At 31.9% G+C, this 25300-nt stretch overlaps 1 protein-coding gene across 1 annotated transcript; it reads left to right on the top strand.

The window, feature by feature from the left end:
- The first annotated feature begins 232 nt into the window (after positions 1-232).
- On the top strand, positions 233-8600 carry LOC128163853 (acyl-CoA-binding protein-like). Its single transcript, XM_052827525.1, has 5 exons — positions 233-361; positions 3091-3205; positions 7193-7255; positions 8036-8117; positions 8347-8600. The coding sequence occupies exons 1-4, from the start codon at positions 350-352 to the stop codon at positions 8107-8109; spliced, it is 264 nt and encodes an 87-aa protein (XP_052683485.1). The 5' UTR covers positions 233-349; the 3' UTR covers positions 8110-8117; positions 8347-8600.
- The last annotated feature ends 16700 nt before the right edge of the window (positions 8601-25300 follow it).

The following is a 25300-nucleotide window of genomic DNA, read 5'->3' on the forward strand; positions in this document are numbered from 1 at the left end:
ACGATAGATGATTCCATAACACGTTATATGTGTTGAATCCGCGTTACCAAGACAGTTATAAGAAATGTATATTCTAATCTCCATTAATTTTATTTTTACTCTACAATTCTAGTCACCTTCATATCAGGATAAAATGTCAATTGGCAAAGAAAACATTTTATTGTTTTTGATAAATAAATGCACCCCCTCCCATCCTTGATCCGCGCATAGAATCTATCCGGATATGAATCGAGTCGGTTTAACATTTACACTACTCTATCCGTCGTCGTCCATAGCATCCAGGCGTGGTTTGCAATCTCGCACTTTGAACCTTGGAGGTTTTTCCACGTAACACGTTTCATACAACACCATGAATTCCCAAGTAAGTACTATTTTTACTAAATCACATTTTTACAATAGCCGACTGTGTGCATCGCTTTTTGTTAAGCAATGCAACAGGTTAGAAATTAAAATCATCCGATATTATTGGGGGGGGGGGGGGGGGGGGCGGATCCAGTCACTGTGTACATGTTTCAAGTATTATTGGGGGCGGATCCTGTCACCAATATATCAACTATCGTTGCATTTAAGGCTGTACAAGTTTCTGCTTAACTTTTGGTTTATATCATATGAAAATTGAAAAAGGTTAATGTATTCATGGTATTGGCATTGCATTGTCAGACATGTACCATGAACATGATGAATGTTTATATACTATAGTATTGCTACAAACTGATTCTCTTAATAAATACAGTGAAACAGAAATTGATAAATGTATCTTGGTCTACAGTGTAGAATCATGTGTATTCATTTCACCGATTTATTGAAATATGCATGTATAGATGTTTCTGTATGTATACATGGTATACTTGGGCTTGGCATGAAATTGGAAACAATTAAAAAAAAACCCTTCTAGTACATGAAATAGTATCCATATGCTTATTATTTCCTTCATTGTTTGATTTGATACTCTTGCATGCCATAAGTATACTAACAATATAGATACTTAATTTCCTGTTTGCATCAGAAATCTATAGTTGATAGCAGGTAGAAAGTCAGTTTTATATTAAATCAGGTGATATCACGTAAGAAATATTGAGTCATATGGATGTGTCACCTTGAGGATATTTACCTGTCTAAAACGTGCCTACCTGAGGGTAATTTTCACCAGATGACTGATACTTGTGCACCCAAGACAGGATAGGATATATTATTAATTCATGCAGTGATTAAACACTGTATAAACTAAGGTGTAAATTGTATGAACAGTGTATTGATTATGAAGTTCAGGAAATGATTTCTGAGTTTATTTTGTAATTTTCTGCATCCAGTTGCTACTATTCCTGACTTCCTTTATCATATTTCATATCAGCTAGCATGAATGTAATTTAATATTTATTTGTGAAGAAAAATTGAATGTTATGATACTAATAATATAATAAAGATTTCAGATTACCGGAAGCCTTAGTTAATGATATAAGTTATATTTCATAATTTTAAAATACCTGTATTGAATACTTCAAACTGCATGTATAAAAACCTGACATTTTTTCACAAAGGAAAAGGGGAACTGGGTGTCTTTTTGAGTCGGCTCGCGAAGCAAGAAGACCGTTGTTATCATCGGCACTCTCGGATTTTGAGCACAACCGTGTTATGATAATGCGTAATACAATGCAAATAGTTTTTCTTTCTTAGTCGTTGAAATATCAACAGAACTTGATGAATGATATTCCTTTCTTTTTTTTTTTGTCTATACAAACAGTGATGAGATGTAGAATAAAGTGGAAAAAATTCGGTCTCGAACATATTTTCAGCTGAATTTGCACTTGATAACATGCATCAAGGATATGAAATTTATATAGTCTAAGAAGACAATGTGTATCATATTGCTAATTTTGTTTAGAAAATATAATTATAAATCCTCTAGATACAAAAACCTGGTATGCATTCAATTTGAATTCATACTCAGCTTTAAATAAGATTTATGATATGAAAAACATTGAAGAGTATTCACTTGTGAATGACGGCCAAAATGTGTAACTATGATAATTAATGCATTTTCTTGGACTCAATAAAGATGCATGTATTTTGTAATTAAATATTTACAATAATTTTTTGGCTGAATTTTTTAATTACTCTGCATTTAGAGTTTTCTCTCTTAAGTGTCTGCCAATTAACATTTTTGCAATCTTTGTATCCAGAAGTAATGCTTTGAATTGAGTACAGCTTGTTGTATCTTTGATTCTCAAAAACAAGCAAGGATTTTGTTTGGGTAAAGGAGAAGTAAAAAAGTGAAGAAAAAAAACAACAATTGAGTCTGAATTATTTTATGATACCATATCATTTTCCAAATCTTTACCCTCAGATGGTAACAAAAATAATGATATATTTGAATTACATGGATTTGTCATAGAGAGACTTAACAATTTATAAAAAGATTTTGTTTACAACCAAGCTGTTTTCCAGTTAATTTTTGGTTGTACTTGTTTTAACATTATCTTCAAAGTTATGTTCAATCTAAAAAATGAATCATTGCACTGCATGTTAATCGTAATGGGGACCTAGCTTTAAACAGAATGTAATTAATGCATGCATTTTCCAATTTCATGTGTATAGATGCAATAAATATGGAAATTATGTTGCCATGGGAAACAATGTATAGACAAGTTCATGTTTTATTTGAATTATTTTCTCAAAATTAATTTCGGGGCATTTAATGTGAATATCCTTTACACCATATAATATACATACTAAAATATACATCCAATACTTTACAAACTTAAATTTTATAATGTATTCCTTGGCAAAAATATTGTTGAAATGAGATTTGAACGATTTTTAGTCACAGAATTTTTTTTCTGCCTCTTGACCCTGTTTAAGTTTTTGGAGGAGATCCTACAACATGTCTGTGTCGATGAGCTCTGTAATCTTTGATTACCTATGTTTAATTTACTTTGAAAGACAGCAATTGAATTAAATGTATAACTAACAATCTAATAAAAAAACTTCCATCTAAATATTGCCAACATGTTGAGATTGAATTGACTCTCAGGCCCTTCAGGCCTTTGATTAAATTTCTGTGGTAATGATTTATTTATTTTTGAATTGTAGGAATTTCTGAAGGCTGCTGAAGAGGTGAAGAAGCTGAAAAATAGTCCATCAGATCAGGATTTGCTGGAGGTGTACGGACTGTACAAACAGGCCACAGTGGGCGATGTAAACACAGGTAGGTGTCTCAGTCATTGGCCAGGTTATGGCTAATCAGTACCCCAACATGTGATAACCATCTTTCTTTTTTATCTCTACCCTCTCCCTCCCTGTGCAATTAGGTGTATACAATAGGCATTTTGTGTTCTCTCTCTCTCTCTCTCTCTCTCTCTCTCTCTCTCTCTCTCTCTCTCTCTCTCTCTCATTTACCCCTCTCTCTGTGGGATTGTGAAGTACCACAATCAAGTGTGTACAAATAGGCATGCCTCTTTTTCTTAATCACTCCATCTTTGTTGGATAGCTGAGTAACACAATTGAGTATAATTGGTGTAATTTTCTCTCTCTCTCTCTCTCTCTCTCTCTCTCTCTCTCTCTCTCTCTCTGCATGTTGAATTGTCAATTTATAATTACCACAAGTGTTTGTAATAGGCATATCCTCTGGGATTGTATAGAAATACAAATGCATGAAATCACTTCTCAGTTCAGTTCTCTCTCCCTCTCTCTTTTTTGGATTGTAAAGTATCACGTGTACAGTATGCATGTTCGCTCTGTCAGGAATTGTTGATTTAGTACCACAAATGTTTGTAATATGCATATTGTATTTCTTGGATTGTTCAGAAATACAAATGTAAATATTAAAGCAATATGAGTTGCAATTTTCATGTTGAAGTTTTTTTTTACAAAAATGTTATTTTCTACTAAAATGACAAAAATATCGTGGTTTTTTGATATCTTTTAGCCATATTTTTGTGTGAAAATGCTGTTAGGAAGCCTTAATTGGAGCATAATTGAATTATTGCCGTCCTGTACAAAAATTGATTAGCTGACAAAAATTAATGATTTTTTCAAACCTTATTTATCATAAAAGTTTAAGTTATATGCAGACTTATCATACTAGCAGCTTTTTGCAGCAAAATAAAATTCTAAAAAAATACAGCTCATATTGCTTTAACGAAGACCTCTTTATTTCTCTAATAATTTGATCATCACAAAGGTGATTAAAATTATAATACTTCAATTGTCATTTAGTTAGAAATTGTCTGAGAAAGAAATGCAGCTCTATTAAAAAAAGCAGCCAGAGGTTTTGGCATTGTTTCTTGTAATCAAGAAATAAGAAAACATGGCCCACAGTCGGTACATGAATATTGATCCCAATTACTTGATTTGTGGTTTTAAATTGATTTTTAAATGAAAACTTACCAAGATGTTATTGTGGTATTCTACTACAGTTATTGCCGAGATCAAAGAGATGCCGCGGACATTATTCTCCAATATACCACGAACGTCATCAGTAAATTATCAGATCAGAAATACCTATTTGTCTCGCACTGATCATGAAAGTACAACTTCAAACCGTACAAAGTTATAAAACCGTGTCAATTTCACGTGTTAGTTCCAGTCAAAACGATGTGTATTGCCTCAAATGTTTATTTTTAAGAGATCAATACGGCTGTTCCTAGGACCTCCCTAGCACATTTTCACTGCGTGTTTTTACATAAAATATATAACGTGTAGTAGTAATTATCGTATTAAATTGCCCTTAAAATATTAGGAACATGATTCAAAGATATTTTATAAATAAGTAAAGAGTATCAAAAATCCAAAGAAAAATTCTGTCGTCTGCATGTGATTCTTTCGATCGATACACATGTAAACATTACTAACAAAACCATTGGGGTTACACGGAACAGCTGTCAAAATGACCTAGATCGTCTCTCTATAGGAGAAATGATCTGTAGAAATACTGAGCTGTTAGTAGAATAGAAATAAAGTTCTTGTTATCGTGAATGTTGCAGGATAACCTCCTCGGTCTCGAAATGTTGTTTGAAATATAAAAGCCTCGGCTTTTATATTTCAAAACAACATTTTTCGACCTCGGAGGTTATTCTGCAACATTCACGAAAACTCGTACTTTATTTCTCAAATACAATGCAGCCTTGGTACATGCTTTTGTATATCCATAATAAAGAAATAAATGTTTATTTCTATGCTAAAAAAAAACATAATTATATGGAATCTGCAAATACTGCAATATTTTTTGATAAGGAAAAAGTTAATAATCAAAGGAGACATGTATACAATTCAATGTATGATGTTGTGTAGATTATATATCAATTATGTAGTATATGCCCTCCTAAAGGATAAACTGTTAGCTTTGTTTAGCACTGTGTATAGGATTAACCCAATTAAAATTCTCCAGGAACCTATTCAGAATGGCGAGTATTAAGAGTGCCAATTTAAATACCAAGGCATTTTAGAATTCGATCATGGTTACTTGTACACTCATTGTTTTTAACTAGTATGTTCAAAAGATTGGGTAGCTTCAATTATTGATGCTAGAGTAGCCAAATTGTGAAATGAATGCATGTTAACTTGAATGTTTCACAGCCATGTCAATACTGCATCAAAAATATGTGAATATATTATTGTACTACATGTATTTAATACAGCATTTGATTTGTTGGACCTGAAGACGCAAATGTTGCCCAAAGCCGAAGGCCGAGGGCAACATTTCTGTGTGAATCATTCATCAGCTGTTTTCTTATACCCTTTGCTACATATGCACGTATAATTTCAAGTACCAACCAGCCACTCGTGTTGCAAAGTTCTTCAGTTATTTCCTTTCTGTCTAGATCAGACAAAATTAATTAGCTGTGACTTAGCGGTCTAACAATTTTTATGTTCAAACGGCAGACTGATCATTATAGAGTTTGATAGACCGATTGAGTTATCATCTGTTTTGTTTTACATTCTGATAGTAAGAACTATTACAAAAAAATATTTATTAAGGTTTAACAAAATTGAATAACAGCCTGTACGTGTCTTTCAGCGTTGCTGAGGAAACGAGTTATTCCCCGGCTTGTGTGGCATTTTGGTGAATAGTGTGTGTCGATAATGTTGCACACATCTGGCTATCCTTTTTTTTTTTTACATTGTGAGGTTGTGAAAGAGACTTTGCTCACTGATTTTTAAGAGTTTGTATTCAAACTTCTTGGAGGCATTATTATTTCTGTGAAGTTTTGCCGACACACTCGAACATGCATAACATACACTGTGTTCGTCACTTTACTACCAGACTTTTGATTTATTCTCCTATTTCAAAGAAAATGGGATTTCTTTTTTTCTTGATGTCTGTTTTCTGGCTAAGTTATTTAAACGTTTTCATCTTTGGGTAAAAATTCATTTCTTTAATTTTTTCACCAATGTTTCCAGAATTTGTTTTTTCAAATTGGTTAATTTTGCTGTGATTGTGCTCATAACAATTTATTTCAAATAAGAAACCAATGGAGAAGAGCTATCAAAGATAAATAATTGCTATTAAGGTAGATGTACAATGTCCCTTAGTTACAAAAGTTGGATTTCACAATGAAAACTGACAGCTTGATGTCAACAAATTAAATGTCAGATATAGAAATTTATATATGTATGATATTTTTGGCCAATTAGACTATTATTTAGTAAACAAAAATTCCAAATATTTTAACTTTAAAATTTAGATATTTTCAAATATATTTATGATTGTCTAAAAGTGGCCATTACCATCCAGCCCTCTTAATTGTCAAAATGAAATTTATTTTTTTTTGAAAATATAATTGGGTTGTTCCCCTTTTTCAAATTTAACAGTAGAACCCCTAATTGTCTTATAATGTTTTGAAACTTTTGGCCATAAAAAATTTCAAGAGTTTTTTTTTTTTTTTTGGTAAAATTTTTGTCTCTCCAAGATGTGACAAAATTATGTACTACATGTCTTTACATATGAAATTGAAGGCAAATAATGCCAGGTTTCAGGAAGAAATTGTTCAAAATGAAATATATATAGGTTCATCAATAGATAGGGAAATCATTTAACTTACTGGTAAATCAGATATACTTAGCAGTATATCAAGGACAAACCTTTGCAGTAAAAATAAATATACTTGTTTTTGGGGTTATGTACCTGCATGTAAATTCTAATAAAGGACATTTTTTCTTTTCAAGTTTTTGATAAATTTTCTTTGTATTTCAGACCGTCCAGGAATGTTGGATTTGAAAGGAAAAGCTAAATGGGATGCATGGAATGGAAAGAAAGGTTAGCATATTTTGTTGATTTTTGTATACAGGCAAACATACTTTACTGTCTTAAAAGGAAGTTTGCAGAATGAAAATTGGAGGCTCATTCTCAAGGTTTTTGAGTTGTAACTAGGTAGCATTTGTTTTAAAAGTGCTTTACATGTATATTATTGAAATTCATTTTTGATTTATTCAAGGATTATCTTTCAAGATTTTAGGGCTTAGCCTTATGATATTACAAATAAATTATTTAAATTTGTTGAAAGCAGAGTCTACTTTACTCATACAGACTACATGTTTTCCATAAAACTTCATTGATTAAATGTAAGGTGGCTCACTACACCTAAAAATAGATTCTCAAATCAGCAGAAAATTACTTGATTATGAAAGTCATTTAGCATGATGGATAAGAAGTAAATATGAGTCAAATAAGCAAGAAAAAAAATGCAATTTTCAATAAAAAAAATTGTGATTTTAAAAAATCTAATTGAGTTAACATGAACAAAAGCCCAGGCAGAATTTAACTGTGAACTGCTGTTCACAAACATGGAACTTTAACCACTGAGATATGATGATATTCAATCAAATCGTTTGACCCAAAAAAGTTTACAGAATCTTTAAATTGCCATGCTGTGCCATTGTATCTTAAGTCTTGATGTAGTGAGCTATCTTAAGTACACAAATACACTGCTGGCATGATTGCTTATTCCATCTTATTCTGACCAAGAGTTACCTCTATCAGTGTATGAAGATCATGGACATTGCTTTGTAATTAATTAGGAGAATTCTTTTATCCTAGGAATGGCAAAAGAAGCAGCTGAACAGGCGTACATTACAAAAGTGGAACAAATGAAAGGAACCTATGGGTTTTGATGACCAAGGTATCATGTTTTGTTGAAGTCTGTGCTTATCAAATTTGTATGGTTTAATTTCAAAAAAAGAGTGACCTTCAATTTAAATGAATTGATCAATTATTTAATATGATTATTGTAACTCAAAAAATCTCAAATAAAATTTTTGACTTAAGTTATCTTACCTTGCTGAGTATATCAGGTTTTCAAAATCTATGAAATTTCGTATTTTATAAATGAGAGTTATCTTTCTTTTCAGATGTGGTTTTTAGCTCTGCAATCAATATGTCATTGATCAACAGACATTTTTTTCTTCAAATCTAGTGTTCTATCAGCTTCCTTCCATAAAAAGTGTTCATGATTGATGTTTTCATATATATAAGTATTGTACAACAGGACATGTAATTGTGTAGTTCGACATTCAGTTTAATGTACTTTTTTGTACAAATTTAATCTTGACAGTTTAAATTCAATCAAGTATTCAGATATTTGTATGTGTACTATTTACATGAATCATCCTCCATCTTAGGATTTGTATATTCTGACACAGAAACAAAAATGTTACTGATATAATTTCTGAAAATGTTTGCAAAATTGTTTTTATCATTTTTTGGGGAGATATTGATACTCTGGAATTCTCAAAAGTTTTCATTTTGAATAACTGTATCATAGACTTTTTAGCAATGGAAATTTACGTATGATTATATAGCCATTTCTTTTTTCTATGTCATTTGATAACAAATTTGCTTTAACACAAACATACGTTGCTTCAGAATTGAATAATCTTTTTTTCAAAAATGAAGATTAAAAACATTCTCTTTGGTGCTTGGTGTGCTCACTATTTATGTACATGTTCATATATACTATTGTGATTTTTTTAAAAATATGATTAAGGCATTATATGATGTTTTCACTGTGATTACAGACATTAAGATTTTTGTGATTTTTGCATTTGTTGATGATTTTGATGATCTCGGGCTAGGTGAAGGGTATTTAATTAAATAAAATTTTGTCAAATAAACAATTATACAATCAATCTTGTTTGTCCAAAAAATAAACTTAGATAAAAACCAACAGTAGAAGAATGAACACAAAACCAGAGAAAGTAAACCATCAGTTGTTGAAAAAACGTTTGCATATTTACTACATAGTGACTTATATTGAAATGAGTTACATAGACGAAATTTACATTAATGAAATCAATTTGTATCTCTACCTATGACTAATAAATCTTGGGTCAAAAACGTGTGTCTGGGTATGTTTATTTTCGGGCGAAAATTTATCCTAATTTGGCAATATCAGGTATGTATGACAGATGATACCGTAGGGAAAAGTTTGTTTCGGGGGGAAAAGGGGATACATTTTAAGAATCTGAAAACTATTAAGGTTTTATATGTATCTAAATTTTGTTTTCTGAACACTCCTGAAATGACAAAGTTTACAAAGATGGCGATTGTATTGGTTTGAATAGAATTTTGTTTTTATAGAAAACAAATGAATCAGATTTAATAAGAATGGTAATGGTAAACAAATGAATCATATTTAATAAGAATGGTAATAAAATTTTTCAAGCAGGAATTTTTTGTCTTTACTTTCAAAAAATCATGTGCTCCATTTTCTTACAGACATTAGATAACTTTTTATTTATATTGTTTTTTATAAAAAGGGAGATTGTCATAATACCTCGTGACGTAATACATACCGGTTCTTTCGATATAGGTCCTAAAATTGTAATTGAACTTGAGTGCGGACTTTCATTAAAACCAGTTTATGTATCAAATATTCAAAAATTCATTATTTGGCGTCCAAAGAGTAGAAAACGTTTTGGATCCTTTGAAATGCTTTTGATCTCTTAAAAAAGTATCGATTTATTTGAATCTGAAAAGAAATGTTAACAGCTAAAGGCAGCTTTTAAAAGACTGTGATTGTTCGATGATTACATGTTTATAACATTTTGAGATACTAGTACACAGCAGGCTTGGGGCGAATTACATTGTAAAGTAATGCATTACATTACCATTACTTCATGAATTTGGGCATTAAATTACCATTACCATTACACTATTTTCTTGAAGTAAGTAATGCATTACCATTACTTTTTGCAAAGTAAAGCTAAATAAAGAGTTTTTGCAAATGTTTCAAATATAAAACACTCTTAAACATATCTATAGGTTCATGTTCAGTATCAGGTTCAAAATTAACGACTTATACAAGATTCATTCTTTATCTGCCCAATATATAAGCATCTTATGACATTTTGAACAACATATCACATAAGTAAATTGATATTAATAGATATTTGGCATGATACAATATCAGGTATGAACTAGAGACACAGAAGTACACAGGCACGTAGCATCAGGGGGGCCTGCCCCCCCCCCCCCCCCCACTTTTTTGCGCAGCAAAGTTTTCTCTTGAATTTACATTCAAAAAATTGAATACACATGGAGTCCCCCCCCCCCCCCCCCCAGTTATCGGACCATTGAATTGAAAATAAGAAAATAAATAGTGAAATTGAAGGTAAAAGGTATCCTAATCCCCTCCCCCCCCCCCCCCCCCCCCCCCCTCGGATAAGGATCTTCAAGACAAGTCTGCCCCCCACACACACACTTTCAAAAACGATCAACGTGCCTGGTACATGCATAACAGAAAACAATTAAATTATGGTATAACGTTTCAGTTATTAACTGCTAATTAGAGATATTTCATAATTTAAAATTTTTGACTTTTAATCGTATTAATTTATGAACAAATGGGTTTTTCCATTTCTTAATTTATTTTAATCGGATATCTTGATGCTGAGGACACTTTAAGACAAAAGACTGCTGTTGCACTTTATGATCATCAAAGTTTCAAAGGGTTCATCTTTTAACTGCACCCTGTCAGATTTGAAAATCTTCCAAACTATAACTAGATGCTGTCATTAGACAGGAATACCCGCACCAAGTGTTTGCCCCTAAATAACACTGTTAAGTACCATGCAGTTTAATTAAAAAAGAAGGCCACATGCAAGTTTCGGTAATACATTTAAAAATTATAATTTGCATAACGGAAGGATAAGATCCATTCCAATATGATAATACACATGAGCAACATTTTGTGTGCAATTTGGGGTTGAACTGTTTGCATCTCAATGCCCAAGTGCCCCTGGTGTGCTAACTAAACACACTGTTTTCTCAAACTTCTCGGAATCATAATCCTAGATCTACGTAACACACGGTATACAATAGAACACAATTCATCTTTGAATGGAAAATAGTCAACACAAGATTTTTCCTATTCCCCTTCTTTGATGAATCTACGAATATTGAAAAGTTCTTCGTCCCTCTTTGAAACTTCTTCTACTTCTGTAGACAATGCATGAGGCGAAGCTTCCCTCGCTATAAATTTCACATATTGTTCAGTGTCCACAGAGTTACTGTTTTCTATGGGTTTGTTTTCCACCAAACGTGACAATGCAACTGCAATATTCTGATGTCTGGGTAAGTAACGAAATTGTATGCCATACGTTTCAACAACCAGCGATCGATTCGTGCATTTGGTCGAGATTTTCTTCCATAGAAAACTTCTAATGGCCTGTGATCTGTAATCAGCTCAAACTCTACATCATACAAGTAAATATGGAACTTCTCACATGCCCATAGAACTGCCAGAGCTTCTTTTTCTGTCGTTGGCATTCTGCCACAGACAATGTACGGCTGGCATAACAGATGACTCTCGTTTCACCTGTGTGCACTTGAAGTAAGACTGCTCCAATGCCTACATTGATAGCATTTGTCACTAAATGTGTTTTTTCTGCATCTAACCGGTAGTGTCCTAAAGTTTTCACATTTGACAAACAGCGTTTCAACGTATCAACATTCTTTTTCTGTTCACGTCCCCATACGAAGTTAATATTCTTCTTTGTCAATCTCCTCAGCGGTTCTGACACAGTCGATAGTTTTGGTATATACCATGCACTAAAGTTTACAAGTCCAAGGAAACTTTTCACTTCAGATCCACTTGTTGACTCTTTTGCATCCAGTAACGACTTGATCCTATCACTTGTTGGCCCAATACCCTTCTTATACATCACATGACCCATGAATATTAATTTGTTCATGCTAAATTCACACTTTGCTTGGTTCAGTGTAAGTCCTTTTTCTTTAATTCTCTGCAATGCTTCACAAAGTCTTTTATCATGCTCTGCTTTGTCACGCCCATGGATCACAATATCATCTGAAATGTTTTGTACCCTCACAATCATAAAACACTTGTGAAATCACTTGCTGATATATTTCTGGTGCTGATGAAATGCCAAACATCAGTCTTTTATATCTATAGCTACAGGCCTTTGTATGTTACAAATGTAGTGATCTCCCTTGAAGATTCCTCCAACTCAATCTGATGGTATCTACTTCTAAGGTCTAACTTGCTAAACACTTCACTACCATTCACATGCATTGTAGAGTATTTCATCCACAGTCGAAATAGGGTGTCTTTCACAAATAATCGCGGCATTGGCTTGTCTCATGTCGACACACAATCTGATGTCACCATTGGATTTCGGTACAATAATGACTGGACTGACCCAAGGTGTAGGAGCATTCACTTTCTCAATGATATCCTGAGATTCAAGGTCATCAAGTTGCTCTCAAACTTTCTCTCTCAGAATGTATGGAATCCTGTACATAGCTGGCGCAACAGGTTTCACATCCTGATCAATGTGCAGCTTTAACTTAAAGTTTTTCAGCTTTCCTATTCCTTGGAAACACTTTGGGTATTATCGAACAATGTCAAATGATTGTACACTGTTGACACCAAGTTTAAGAACTCGTAGATTCATAGCGGTATCTTTGCTGGTCCTTTTCCATTCAACATATAGAATTCTTCTTCACTGCCGTTGCCTGTTTCCTCGATCAAGGTATGTGTTCGAAATGTTCCTAACAATTTCAATGGTTCTGTAGAACTATATGCATAGAGTTTTTTCTCACACTTTTCAGAATAACATTTTAGGCGTTTCTTTGTTTAGAGTTTCCCACAGTTGTTTGTCTATAATATTGCCTGATGCACCACTATCAAGGACAAATTCCACTGGATGTCCTCGAAGACTGGCTGTAACTTTGTCTGATGACTTGTCCGATGTCTTCAGAATAAATGCAAACACATCTGAATCAGATCCCGACTCTACTGTGTGAATCTGTCCTTCTCCTTGAGATTTCTGTGCCATACGTTTTCCTTGTTTTTGGCTTCGTTAAGCAGCAGCTCATTTAGTGTCCCACATTCCCGCATTTCCTGCATTCCTTATCTTTTGCCGGTGTAACGTAGAATAATGACCCCCGTAGAATAATGACCGGGGTAGAATTATTCTACGCAGTAAAATGACCCCTCGGTCATTATTCTACGTAGAGAAATGACCCTTTTGCCTGAAGAAAAAATGTTATTTCACAAAAACGAGCACACTCTACGTGAAGAAAAGTGACCTTGTAGAATGGGGGGGGGGGGGGGTTACAGGCCCCCCTAATGCTACGTGAGTGTGTCTCTTGTTCATACCCGATATTGTATCATGCCAAATGTCTATATATATCAATTTACTTATGTGATATGTTGTTCAAAATGTCACAAGATGGTTATATATTGGGCAGATAAAGAATGAATCTTCTATAAGTCATTAATTTTGAACCTGATAGTGAACATGAACCTATACATATATGTATGTAGTTTGATATATGAAATCATGGAGAGCTCAAATCGCTCTTATAACTGTAAGATCGTATTTCAAAAAAAGATAATTACAATGTACTAGATTCGTCTAATGACATTGACTGGTTACTCGATCACTAACCTCATTATGATGTTTGATTAATCTATCTAGGCTAAAGTACGTACAAGTTCACGTTCAGTTTATACTTAACCATAGTCATAGTCAAAATGATTAAAAATGCAGAAAGTGTAATACGAAAATTTGCCCGGGGCGTTAGAAATTTTGACTATTATATTTGAGTTCTTTAATGTTTTCATTAAACATTCCATAACTTCTTTACAGTAAAAAAAAAACCCCAAATTTTTGTTAATGTTGCACCTTTGGAAAACAACGACAGTTTTGTTTTATCAACATTATGTTTCCACTAATTACAATATGTATAAAATACGTGGAGGGAACTTTGAAAGTCACCTGCGGCTTCTGCCAGTATGATATCACCGGCATAATAAAAGAAGTTTCATGTATGATTATACATGTAATTTGTTACCAATGTAATCCAACAATGTTATTTTCAAGCAATAAAAAAAGAAAGAAAAAATAAGGTTATTTATCTACACCAAAAATGGGAAAGGGTTTTCCTTGACCTACCTCTACATGATTGCACTCGAAAAAAATCTGAAGAATTACCATTATGTTGTACTAATAACATCCATATTCATAGTTTTGATATACCGAAACCTCCCCTATTACCACGTAATTTCATTTGTAGTAAATTTTGTTCACATTTCCTCTATGCAGTATCGAACGCTGGTTTTGAAAAATAAAATTATCACAAAGAAATTGTAATGTAAAAAGAAGTTAAAGGTGATTAATTTTTCTTTATTCCAACAGTGATTTTAAAAATAAGGTTTATTTGTTAGATATTGATCAAATTTCAATGTTAATTTATTTCATGTTATTCATAAAAAATGAAAAACGACAACATTGATATTTCAATATTGTTCCTTCAAATAGAAAAATAACTAGATCGTTCTCGTTGCGAGCAACGAGTGTGTCTTTCGTTCGATTATTGAATAGATTAAACAAATCAAGTCAAAGATAAAATCGTTAGTCTAAGCGAAAAATGAGTGAAAAAATTTTGCGGCTTTTGGGGCTAGAACCCGGGTCGCCTGGGCCATGTCCACGACTATCGACTCAGCTACTTCGACTTTGACCCTTTATATCTCGATATTTTTTCATTCAATTCTCGAGAAGAACTCTTTTAAAAACGAACTCCTTTAGGAAGTATGATTGCCCCATATAACAAAACACTGAAAGCTCATTTCCGAAGATGTATTGTGCCATGTGCTAAAATTCATTAGTATGAAAAAATCGAGCCTCCATCTGACCCACAGGGGTAACATCATTTTAAAGTTTATAAACTTGTTATATTGTAATGGTATAGCTTGGTTGTTGTATAAACCATATTAGGTTATTAATAACTACTGTACACAGTGTTACATATATGTATTTTCGACCCCTACCATTTTCGCCCTTCTACATTTACAAACATTTTTGCCCCTCTTGAATTCGCCCAAACACAGTTGTGTTTAAGAGAGATAATTTGAGACATTGGATATCGCCTAGTCTTAAATTCGCCCGCTGACAATTGCAAGGATGGGAAAGAGGAGGAAAAAAGCGAGGGCAATATTTCCCCGTATACAGTATCTATAAACCATGTAACTAATGAGACTGTTCTGACGTCATTCCTTTTCCTTAAGGTGTAAAAAATTACCTTTGGCAGTCTGATATTTATATGCTAAGTTTGAATCTGATATTACATTTAATATCAGACAATTTCATGACGTGTCATTCTAAATAAACTACTTCTTCAGTTTAATACAAAAATCAACTAATGAATTTTAAATCAAAAGACAATTATGCCTACATACGGATATTATATCATTAGTTACATAGGATGAAACTCTGCCATTCAGTTAAGTAAATATTGACTAAAAGGTCGGGGAAGGTGACTGAATGGCAAAGCTGTACCATTTACTGTGAAATCATTAGATTTCGTGGTGGCTCAATTTTCGTGAAATTCGTATGTACCTCTCATCCACGAATTAACATCCTCCACGAATTAATAGATTAGGGTACTAGAGTCATAGTTCCTTTGTATGTTTAAGAAAATACACGAAATTACGTCCCCACGAACCTGTGAAATTTAAGCAATCCACGAAAGTTGGCCCCAACGAAATTTAATGATTCCACAGTAGTCACCTTTCAGTCACATATCAATACTGAACGACAGCGTTTATGGTTTATAATTAACCTAATATTGTTCATTCGTAGTCAATTCCATATGAAATTTACTAGCCACGTAAAAAATTGTATTAGATCAAGTAAAAACCAATTTCTTTTATCTTTTGCTTCTGTTACCAAGCAACAGGTCCCCATTGCAACCATTTATGATTGTCTTAAATATTTATCAACCAAAACATACCAAATTCTGAAATATTAAGAAAATGCGTTGTCACCGAGTTTTGATATCTGTATATATAATTAATCATTTATTTATAAGCACTACGTGATCATCGTATCGTTTTTAAAGATATCCTGCTTAAAATTGTATAACTACGTCCTGTTTTGGCAACTAGTACAATTAAAGGTTCTTATAATTAAAGTACATTGTGTCATTTGATCTGTTTAGCACATCATTTCAATTTTAAATTAAAACGACGTCCTGATTGCAGAAGGAAAAAAACCCAAAAACGATAATAAGATATTGGTATAACAAAAAGGATCATTTGACATAGAGGGAAACATTTTGGATCACCATAAACTTTTGCATTGTTGCTTGGTGGTAGAGTATTGCATATTTAATAAAAATCACGTCATACATAAACACAATTCATAGAATTAATCTAGCACAACTTATTTTAGTAAGCAGCGAAAATGTGTCAACCTATAGATCCTAGAACGATATTTTTAACGACCCTGTGTTTTAAAGTATGTAAAATGCATTTCATAATATGTTAAGTTTAACATTTCGTTCACAAGTTCGTACGTTTAATTTGTCAAAAACAACAAATGTATATGAACTGACATGCAAGTGAGAAATACGATAAAACATAATCTTCCGCAATTTTTAAGTTAAATCTTTAACAGCATTGTTGTTGCAGTTGCTCTTTTTGGTTTCATTGGAACAGCACCCGTCCTACCCAATAAATCGTATATTATTATTGGTTATTGGATTAGCGTATTTTAAAAAAAAACAAAACTTTTCTTATAATATTAACATATAGACAAGGCACTCATCGATGTAATTGATTTAGCAAAAACCTCTTTCGCCAAAAACGCTAAAGAGAATACACAGCAAAATGTAATACGTTTATAAATTATATATACTAGAATACACAAAGTAATCTAAAAAAGTTTCTGCAATAATTTTCGCTTTTGAAATGCATTGTTTAATGGATTATTGAGTTCGTGCTCTAAATGCAGTTTTAGTTTTGATCGATGAAGATATAATCCAAACAAAGTGAACTCAAATTTTACAATGATCTCTTAGAGGTTGTCGAATAAAAAATGACAGTGAATAAAAGAAACAATACATTCAGGCGGTTTGATGTTAAATTTAAGGAATAGGTTTGATCATACGCCGATATCGTTTGAATGGATCGCGTAAATTTCATTCTTGTCAGATTAGAACTGTATGCATAACAATTGATTTTCTTAAAGAACAGAGGAAAAATACATTGTAGATGTAAATAATTTTAAATGAACACAAAAGCGATCTGTGCAATAGTAATAACAACACATCTCCAGAAAACTTCTATCTTTCCAAAATAAAATTTACAAACCAAATAGCATAAGCCTATCATTCGACACGATGTGTTTGAGATGAAATGAGAGCTGTTAAGCATATCAAACTGTCTTAGTCGTGTACTAAAATGTTGGGATAGGCCGTTGCTGACACTCCTTAGCTTTAAGTGAAAATTGTCAAGGAACCTTACATTTAATTATTACATTTGAATTGCTTGTTATCAGTTACTAATTGATGGCTATGTATCTAATTTTCTGAAAAACCTAAGACAAAAAACATGCTCATATGTCGTTTTATTAAACAATTCGGTGTCTACAGAAAGTTTCAACAAGTTCCTGGGATAAAAAATGCACCATTTATTCTGAAGTGTTTACTCCAAACATATATTATTATCAATACTTGCTAAAGTTGCTATTTTATACGCTGTGATAACTGATTTGTTTTTCATTTTCCATTGAAACAGTGTTTTATCTAATACGTACATTTCATCAAAACAAGATCTAATTCTATTAGCACTGTCTGAAAAATTAATAAGCAGTAGAACTGTACTTGTATCTCTTACCCAAAAATAAGGAAATATTTTACAAAATCAATAACTTCTGCGGCAATGTATAGTCTCTCATAGGTAGATTAAAGCTAAGCAGTCAGTTGTAAGAAAACGACGTATTTAGTTAAACAATGCTTTAAAATTACATTTGTGTAAACCCAGTCGTGTTGCAAATATTGAGTTTATATATAAATATTAAGTGGAACGCAAAGGTGTTAATAAACATAGTCGACAAATAGAATCAGAAAGATCTGGTAGGGGAAAGCAAGAAAAACTTGTTCGTATATTGGTGGTCGATTTGAGCTTGAGCATTTGAATAGAGATGGATATGCATCTTAGTTTTTTAATTCTTTTCTAATGTATAGGATAATCAACTTGAGCATTTCTAGTGCTAGACATAAATTTAAATGTCATTAGTAAAGTCAAAAGCTAAAAAACAGTGATTTTATATGAGTCTTGTACTTTGGTATTGTTTACATAAGTGTTATGTTGGTATAATAACATCAAAGAACGCATTTACTTTTAATCAAGTAAACTCTGTATGCTGAAAAAACCCAAGATTAAGTGTTACAATGTAATTTTAAGACACTTTCCACATCTCCTTAGGCATACGTTAAATGCCATTTTTTAGAGCGATAATAAAGGGTGGGTTTTTCAATCATGCTGTTGCATATTTATATCTTTTCTCAAAGTTATTAATTATCGCATGTTTGCTTTGATTCATATTAGTTTTTGGCACTTGCAAATTTATAAATGGCCAGAAATTCATTCAAAACATGTCTTTTGTTTTCTTTTCCTTTAATTTTGAGCTTTTGTAAAAAAAAAAAAATCAAGTTTTGAAATATCAAGGCATTTTACCCAAAAGCCTTTATTGTTTCAGAAAAATGTACAATGTCACAAATCAAAATGAAATAAACCATTCACAAATTTATTTCTGTTGTTTGCTCTTTTATATTAGCCGCCTTTATCATAAGACTTAATATCTGAGCCTAGCCTTATGTTACATATTCATAGTTTCGTGATCCATCAAAATCCCACTTAATAAGGACAAGTAACAAGGTCAAACACTCAAACCTACTTTGAATTGCTCCTAAACTTTATAGCTAACAAGAATGAACGAAGAAAAGCTCTGTGTCAGAAGTTTAAACTATGTAACACAACCGTCATTATATTAACCATATCAGTCGCTGTGGGCTAGAACCAATATTTACTCATCCGCATTTAAAACTGCTCAAAAAACTTTAAACAGCCCTAGCAACCTGATGATTGAGATTGAACTCTATATTTGAAGTTGGCTGTATACTTCACATACATAGTTATATCAGTCATGCAAGTTGATAATTGTAAGGTCCAGTATTTACTGAGATATGTGACTTGCTTTAAACTTTGAACCTGCTTAAAAAAATAACCTTTTCGATCATCTGAAATATTTAGCATAGATTCATCATCTAAGCTTGTTGAAACATTTATAAATCACTAGATGGAATATCTAAAATCGGTACTGATTGTAAAATTAATAGGTAAGATATAGCCACTTTAATGCATCTGCTTCAAAACTTTATCTTTTTTCAAAACCTTTGATCTCCTCCATTAACAGAACATAAATCTTAGATTTAGAATCCAATCTTGTCAGGAACCACAAATTGTACAAATGCACGGCAAACATAACAAAAATAAACTATCCCCCATTATTTTAAATTGGAAAATTACAATTTTTCCTATAGAACAAGTGTCATTACTACGAAAATCAGCATAGCGTTCGAAAAAATATTCCCCCGTTTAGAGGATATTTTTCTTTTAGCATGTCTAACATATTAAAAATTGCGTGGTTGATATAGCTATAAATATGAAACACATATCTATGTAAAGGTTACATGCCGAAAACTGTCCATTCTGGGAGAAGAAAGAACTATTGGAGGGCCGTTAGACCCGACAATAGTTCTTTTTCTCACAGAATGGACAGTTTGAGGCTTGTAACCTACTGAAAACATTTATTTCATTGTCTTCTTATTGGACTGTCTCAGATTAAAAAATTTACTCTATTGTGTTTAGAATGTACTCCCTTAGAAAAGTTTCTCTCTTGCAAATGACAATGAAGTAAACATCCATTGTATTGAATTTGTCATTGTCTTCTATTTGCATTCTCTCAGGTAAATGGTTTTTTTTCTTCAGTAAAGTGAATAGAATTCATTCAATTGTTAACTTAGTGGACAATTACAAGGATAAGTTCTTAAACACGAGTATAAAAAGCGTGCGATGCCAATATCACTTCCTTGTTAATTTTCCGGCCATAAGGATGTCCTCGTCAGATGGAGAGAGTGTTGTTGAAATTGATGAAGAAGAACAGAACACATAAGGCATTCTTAGTGATTTAGAAAAAGAAAATACGAAAAACCAACCAAATTTTGACCTCAGAGTAGACGTTTTTCCGGATATTTCCGGATATTTCTGATGAGGAGAACGAATGAAGTCCTACAGCAAAAGTCAGCAAGATCATTCATGGTGAAAATGATGAGAAAAATTAAATGTGACGGAAATGCAAAGAAAGCAAAAACCGTGGATATATGTGATTCCACTTTGTGTGCACCTGGTGCAAGTGAAATTGAAATCAATTAAGGAAGTGTTTATTTCAAATTAAAATTTGGAATTTGGAATTATGTGCCTTAATTATTCGTGAATAACAAATATTTCTTTTGTATTGGTCTTGTTGTTATTTCAAGTTTTACCTGTAGCTGTCCAATAAGTATTGAATAACTTTCCACTATTTTAATAATGGACAGTTTTTCCAACTTATTGGACGGCTACAGGTAACTTATTGGATTGTGTCTGTTCTTTCGAACAAAAAAAAAAGTACAAAAATAACAAAGGATGACGTCATAACAATGTTTTAACTTCGTATACGGGACTATAAAAGATGATTTCACTGTTGATCTCAGTCTCACGTTTCCGCTATTTTTTTGTTTGATACAAATGGGAATAAATTAAAAGTGACCTCGTCTAAGTTTAATGGCAGCAATGCCTGATACGGAGCCAAAGGAGGTTGGTACCTGAAATAATAGTAATGTCAATCATCCGAAAACCACTTGGATATAAAGATGGGGACCTACAATGTTCATTTATTTTATTCCTGACTCATGTCGCATGCCATTTTTTGGAAGTATAGGGCCCAATACAGAAATGATAATAACCAAAATTTCATATAAATGAGACTATTATCTGGGAGTAACTTTCAAGATGAGAATATTATCTTGATGTACAAGTAATATAAGTAAATAAGTTTATTTTAATGACATTGTGCAATTATGGCATTCAAATAACAATGTAAATGAAAATGTTCTAAAAATTGCACATAGCCGTTTGGGCCTGAACTCTAATTCACTTTACACAGTTAAAGTTGAATTAAATTAAATTTCAAGAATATTGCATACGTTTACTTATGGACAAATAACAATGACATTTTTGATATACAAGTTTTAAGCAAAATTGTGTTGGAGATTTCTCCCCTGGATTCATAAACATAGTTTAATGAACTTCTAGCGGTTTGTAAACGATAATCATTGATTTATGAAACAGATAAATATCAGCATGATATACATTTATTAATAAACATGTTTATAAGAATTTACAAAAATAACACTTAACATACATAAAAATGTTAAGGAAATGATATTAACACTATTGCATTTACCCCCTGATGTTGTCCTAAAGGAAATGAATTAAAATGACGCCAAAAGACTGCATGTTGCAGCGAACCTTAATTACATAAAGCATACTATGGTTCGGAAATACACAACAGGAATCATGTAACCAGGGATAAATTGAATCTTAATCTGTAATTAGAACTGGTAATTCTAGACTAAAGGATCGACTCCATGGAATACTAACTTTGTGGGCACGAATTAATATAGTTTACAACTATTACATCAAAAAGATCACATAAAACGCTCGAATGATCACAGTTAAACTATTTTTAACATCAACAAGGCAAAATACATTTATAAACTATAAAACTTTGAATATATTTCACTTACAATTTCTAAGTGATAATGTGGTTGGTGAATTTTTTTGTAAACAGAACAGCCAAAATATTGTTAATGCATTCATTTATTTCGATAGATTTGGAATTTCTTCACTCGAGGTTCGGTTGAAATTTTAAAATGGGTACAGTGGTTTTGTAGAAAATTAACGTTATTTTCATTTAATCTCGATCGTATAATTGATAAGTGTAGTTAAGAAAAAATAATTAATTTGCGCTGTTTAGATAAATACGATCAAATACATTGATCGTGTCACCTTTGCGCTGAAACCCCACAGAATGATTACCTTACATGAATACACATAACAGTTACTGTATTAGTCGCCAAACCAATAAACAATTGGAAATCTAAGACTACTCATTTGGTTTTTTAATTTGCTATTTTCAACTAATAACAAAACATTTAAATGAGATATTAACAATGACAATGATGCCCGAAAAATGGTTAAAATGCAAGGCTATATCAGTGTTTCTCAGAAAGTCAGTTCTATGATTTTAACACAACAATAACTATGTATAATGATTAAGGAGACTCAATGGTCAACAAAATACCTATCAAAATTTATCTATCATACTTTTGTTCATATTTATTATTTTGTAAAGAAAAAATCCAAATAAGTAAGTTCTAAAATCTAACATTTTCTATATCTTTATACAAATCTCTTCATCTTGAGGAGATTAAAATAGCCCAAAAATGGTCACGATTATCAAACCCTCTTAAACTCTGCAAGTTGATAGAATTTTTTCTAAAGTATTGTGTATTACAAGCATAACATGGATTTAAAAAAGTTTACAATTTTTGATACCTAATTCTAATTTAGGTTGTACAACAAGAGCAGTTATATTCATTACTTTATTAAAACACTTAAGGAGACTGGATGGTCAACATCTTACCCATCAGATCTACCTATAACTTTTTTAACATATGATTTGTTAGCTAAATTCCACAATTTAGTGAAGAAAAAATTCTTAAATAATAAGAATTAAAATTCAAATGTTTTTCAACATCCTTATAGAGAGCGCTTTTCTTCTTAAGAGAATAATCATAGTATAAAAATGATAACGATCATCAGCCCCACTTAACAGATTGGGCGGTGCTAATAAGTAACAATTAATAAGACCCGATGCGTTCATTTGAAATCTTTTACTTACATTAGCAATGCTGCTTGAAGCTCAATTTTGTGTCAAGAAAACATTTAGGAGCGTATGATTGATTTCCAGGATCTGGTATTTATACATGCGTATACGTAGAGATTTCAGAGAGAAAACATATCGCTGAACCCACAGGTAAGAAAATAAATTCTCTAGAGAGACTCGGTGTAGTTGAAAAGCTATGTTCAGCATATAAAAATGATCAATAAATTTATGAACTTGGTATGCAATTTAAAATGCATTAAGATACACATAACAATTTTATTAATATGTATTGTATGGTCTACTCTTTTACTGTTTGAGAGAGTTGTGGTTGGACGAGATATACGTTATAACATTATTTTATTCTAAAAATCATTAAAGAAGTAAAATGTATAAGTGAAATAAATAGTGTTGTGTGCTTCTCTGTTTAAGGTGGCTCTATACACCCACAGTTTATTCCAATTTTCAATAGAAGATCACAAAACATATACTTATCAAATATTAAAATGACGATGGGGATACTATATGTATTTTTAAAGAATTTTTTAATGTTTATTCGTGTTTTTGTAAAATATTTTTTAAAAAGACAGCTATCAACAAATTGAGAGAAATTATTTTGTCATATGATGGATATTTCTTTCGGACACATTAAAAAAAAATATAACACTTCTTAACATTCAAAAATGTTATTATTGCAATTTTTTTTAGTATTTCCCCAAAACATATTTTTTCATATTTTCTTACTCTGTTGACAAATCATCTGAAAAAGTTGCTTGATGTTATAAGAAAATGTATATTAATAAATGTGAAATAAAAAAATTGAATGAAAACAATTGCAAATAAACACAAAAAATATTTTAAATTTTATTTGGTATAAAAGTTCCTCATGTAAGGGTTATCGTTCCTAAGTCCCAAGGCTCAAACACCTTGGGGACTTTTCATTTCTGAGTTGAAGAAAATTTCCTAAATATAATGTTGGAATGATGAATACATGCATATTTCATTATAGACTTTGCCCTGTATAAGTGAATATATTCGCTTTAGTGCAAAACTTAAGTCAAATAAATAAAGGGGAACATTGACTAGGCTAATAGGACTTATGTATCCCAACCTGAGAGAAATTCAAAGCAACCCTCTCATCCCCGTTAGGTGTCGATATTAATGTGCATTAAAGTATATTATAATTGAAATATTTTCACCTGTTTAGAATTTTCTTTCACGGTATTAAACCAAATAATACGTTTTAGAAATTTTTGGAAAGTTAAAAAATGTATTGTTCTCAACGGGAATGGAACTCATGACCTACTGGTTTGTAGTGAACCCACTAACCCACTGCGCTACGGTGTAACATATCGATGATGCTAAAGAAACTCTTTAAAAATTTATACTTTATTTTATTGTTTATTTCGATTAATAATACCACACAACGTGAAGGTGTCTGCACATACCACATTACTTGTAAGTATTGAATTTTCCAATTATCAAATTAAATCTATCCATTTAACAAATTTTTCAAAATAGCGGTTCCCATACAATTCACCTCAGTTTAAATCAGCCAGTACCGGACATGCATGTTTCCAGATTTACTTTTTTGCGTACTGCGTCATCACAAAGTGGTGTATAGAGCCACCTTAATTTTTTTTTTTAAATTAGATAAAAGCGAACACTATTTGCATTAAGTATTACGTATGCAGTTAAAAGTTACCAAGCAATAGCATGTATTTATTTATAGTTGGTAAATAGGTAAAAAAAAAATTTTTTTAGTGCATTCATATGGAATAAAACACTATCTGAAAATATACAGTTGTAAAATATAGGCAACGGTCAGGCATTTTTGATTGCAGTCCTTGTACTCACAACATATCTTTTTTAATCTTAATATCAATACATATATTTCTACAACAAATTCTCCATTCGGTGTATTTTTCCTCATAAATAGTTTTCAAACAGCTCTTAAAAATAGGCTATAAAAACCAACTTTCCATTGTAGAAATCTCGAATTTAA

Source organism: Crassostrea angulata, chromosome 9, assembly GCF_025612915.1.
Source record: "Crassostrea angulata isolate pt1a10 chromosome 9, ASM2561291v2, whole genome shotgun sequence".
Lineage (NCBI taxonomy): Eukaryota > Metazoa > Mollusca > Bivalvia > Ostreida > Ostreidae > Magallana > Magallana angulata.

Excerpts from the sequence above, each read along its gene's own strand:
- LOC128163853 (XM_052827525.1), top strand. Across the intron at positions 3,206-7,192 it reads AGTGGGCGATGTAAACACAG|ACCGTCCAGGAATGTTGGAT; the intron begins GTAGGTGTCTCA and ends TTTGTATTTCAG. Across the intron at positions 7,256-8,035 it reads TGCATGGAATGGAAAGAAAG|GAATGGCAAAAGAAGCAGCT; the intron begins GTTAGCATATTT and ends CTTTTATCCTAG.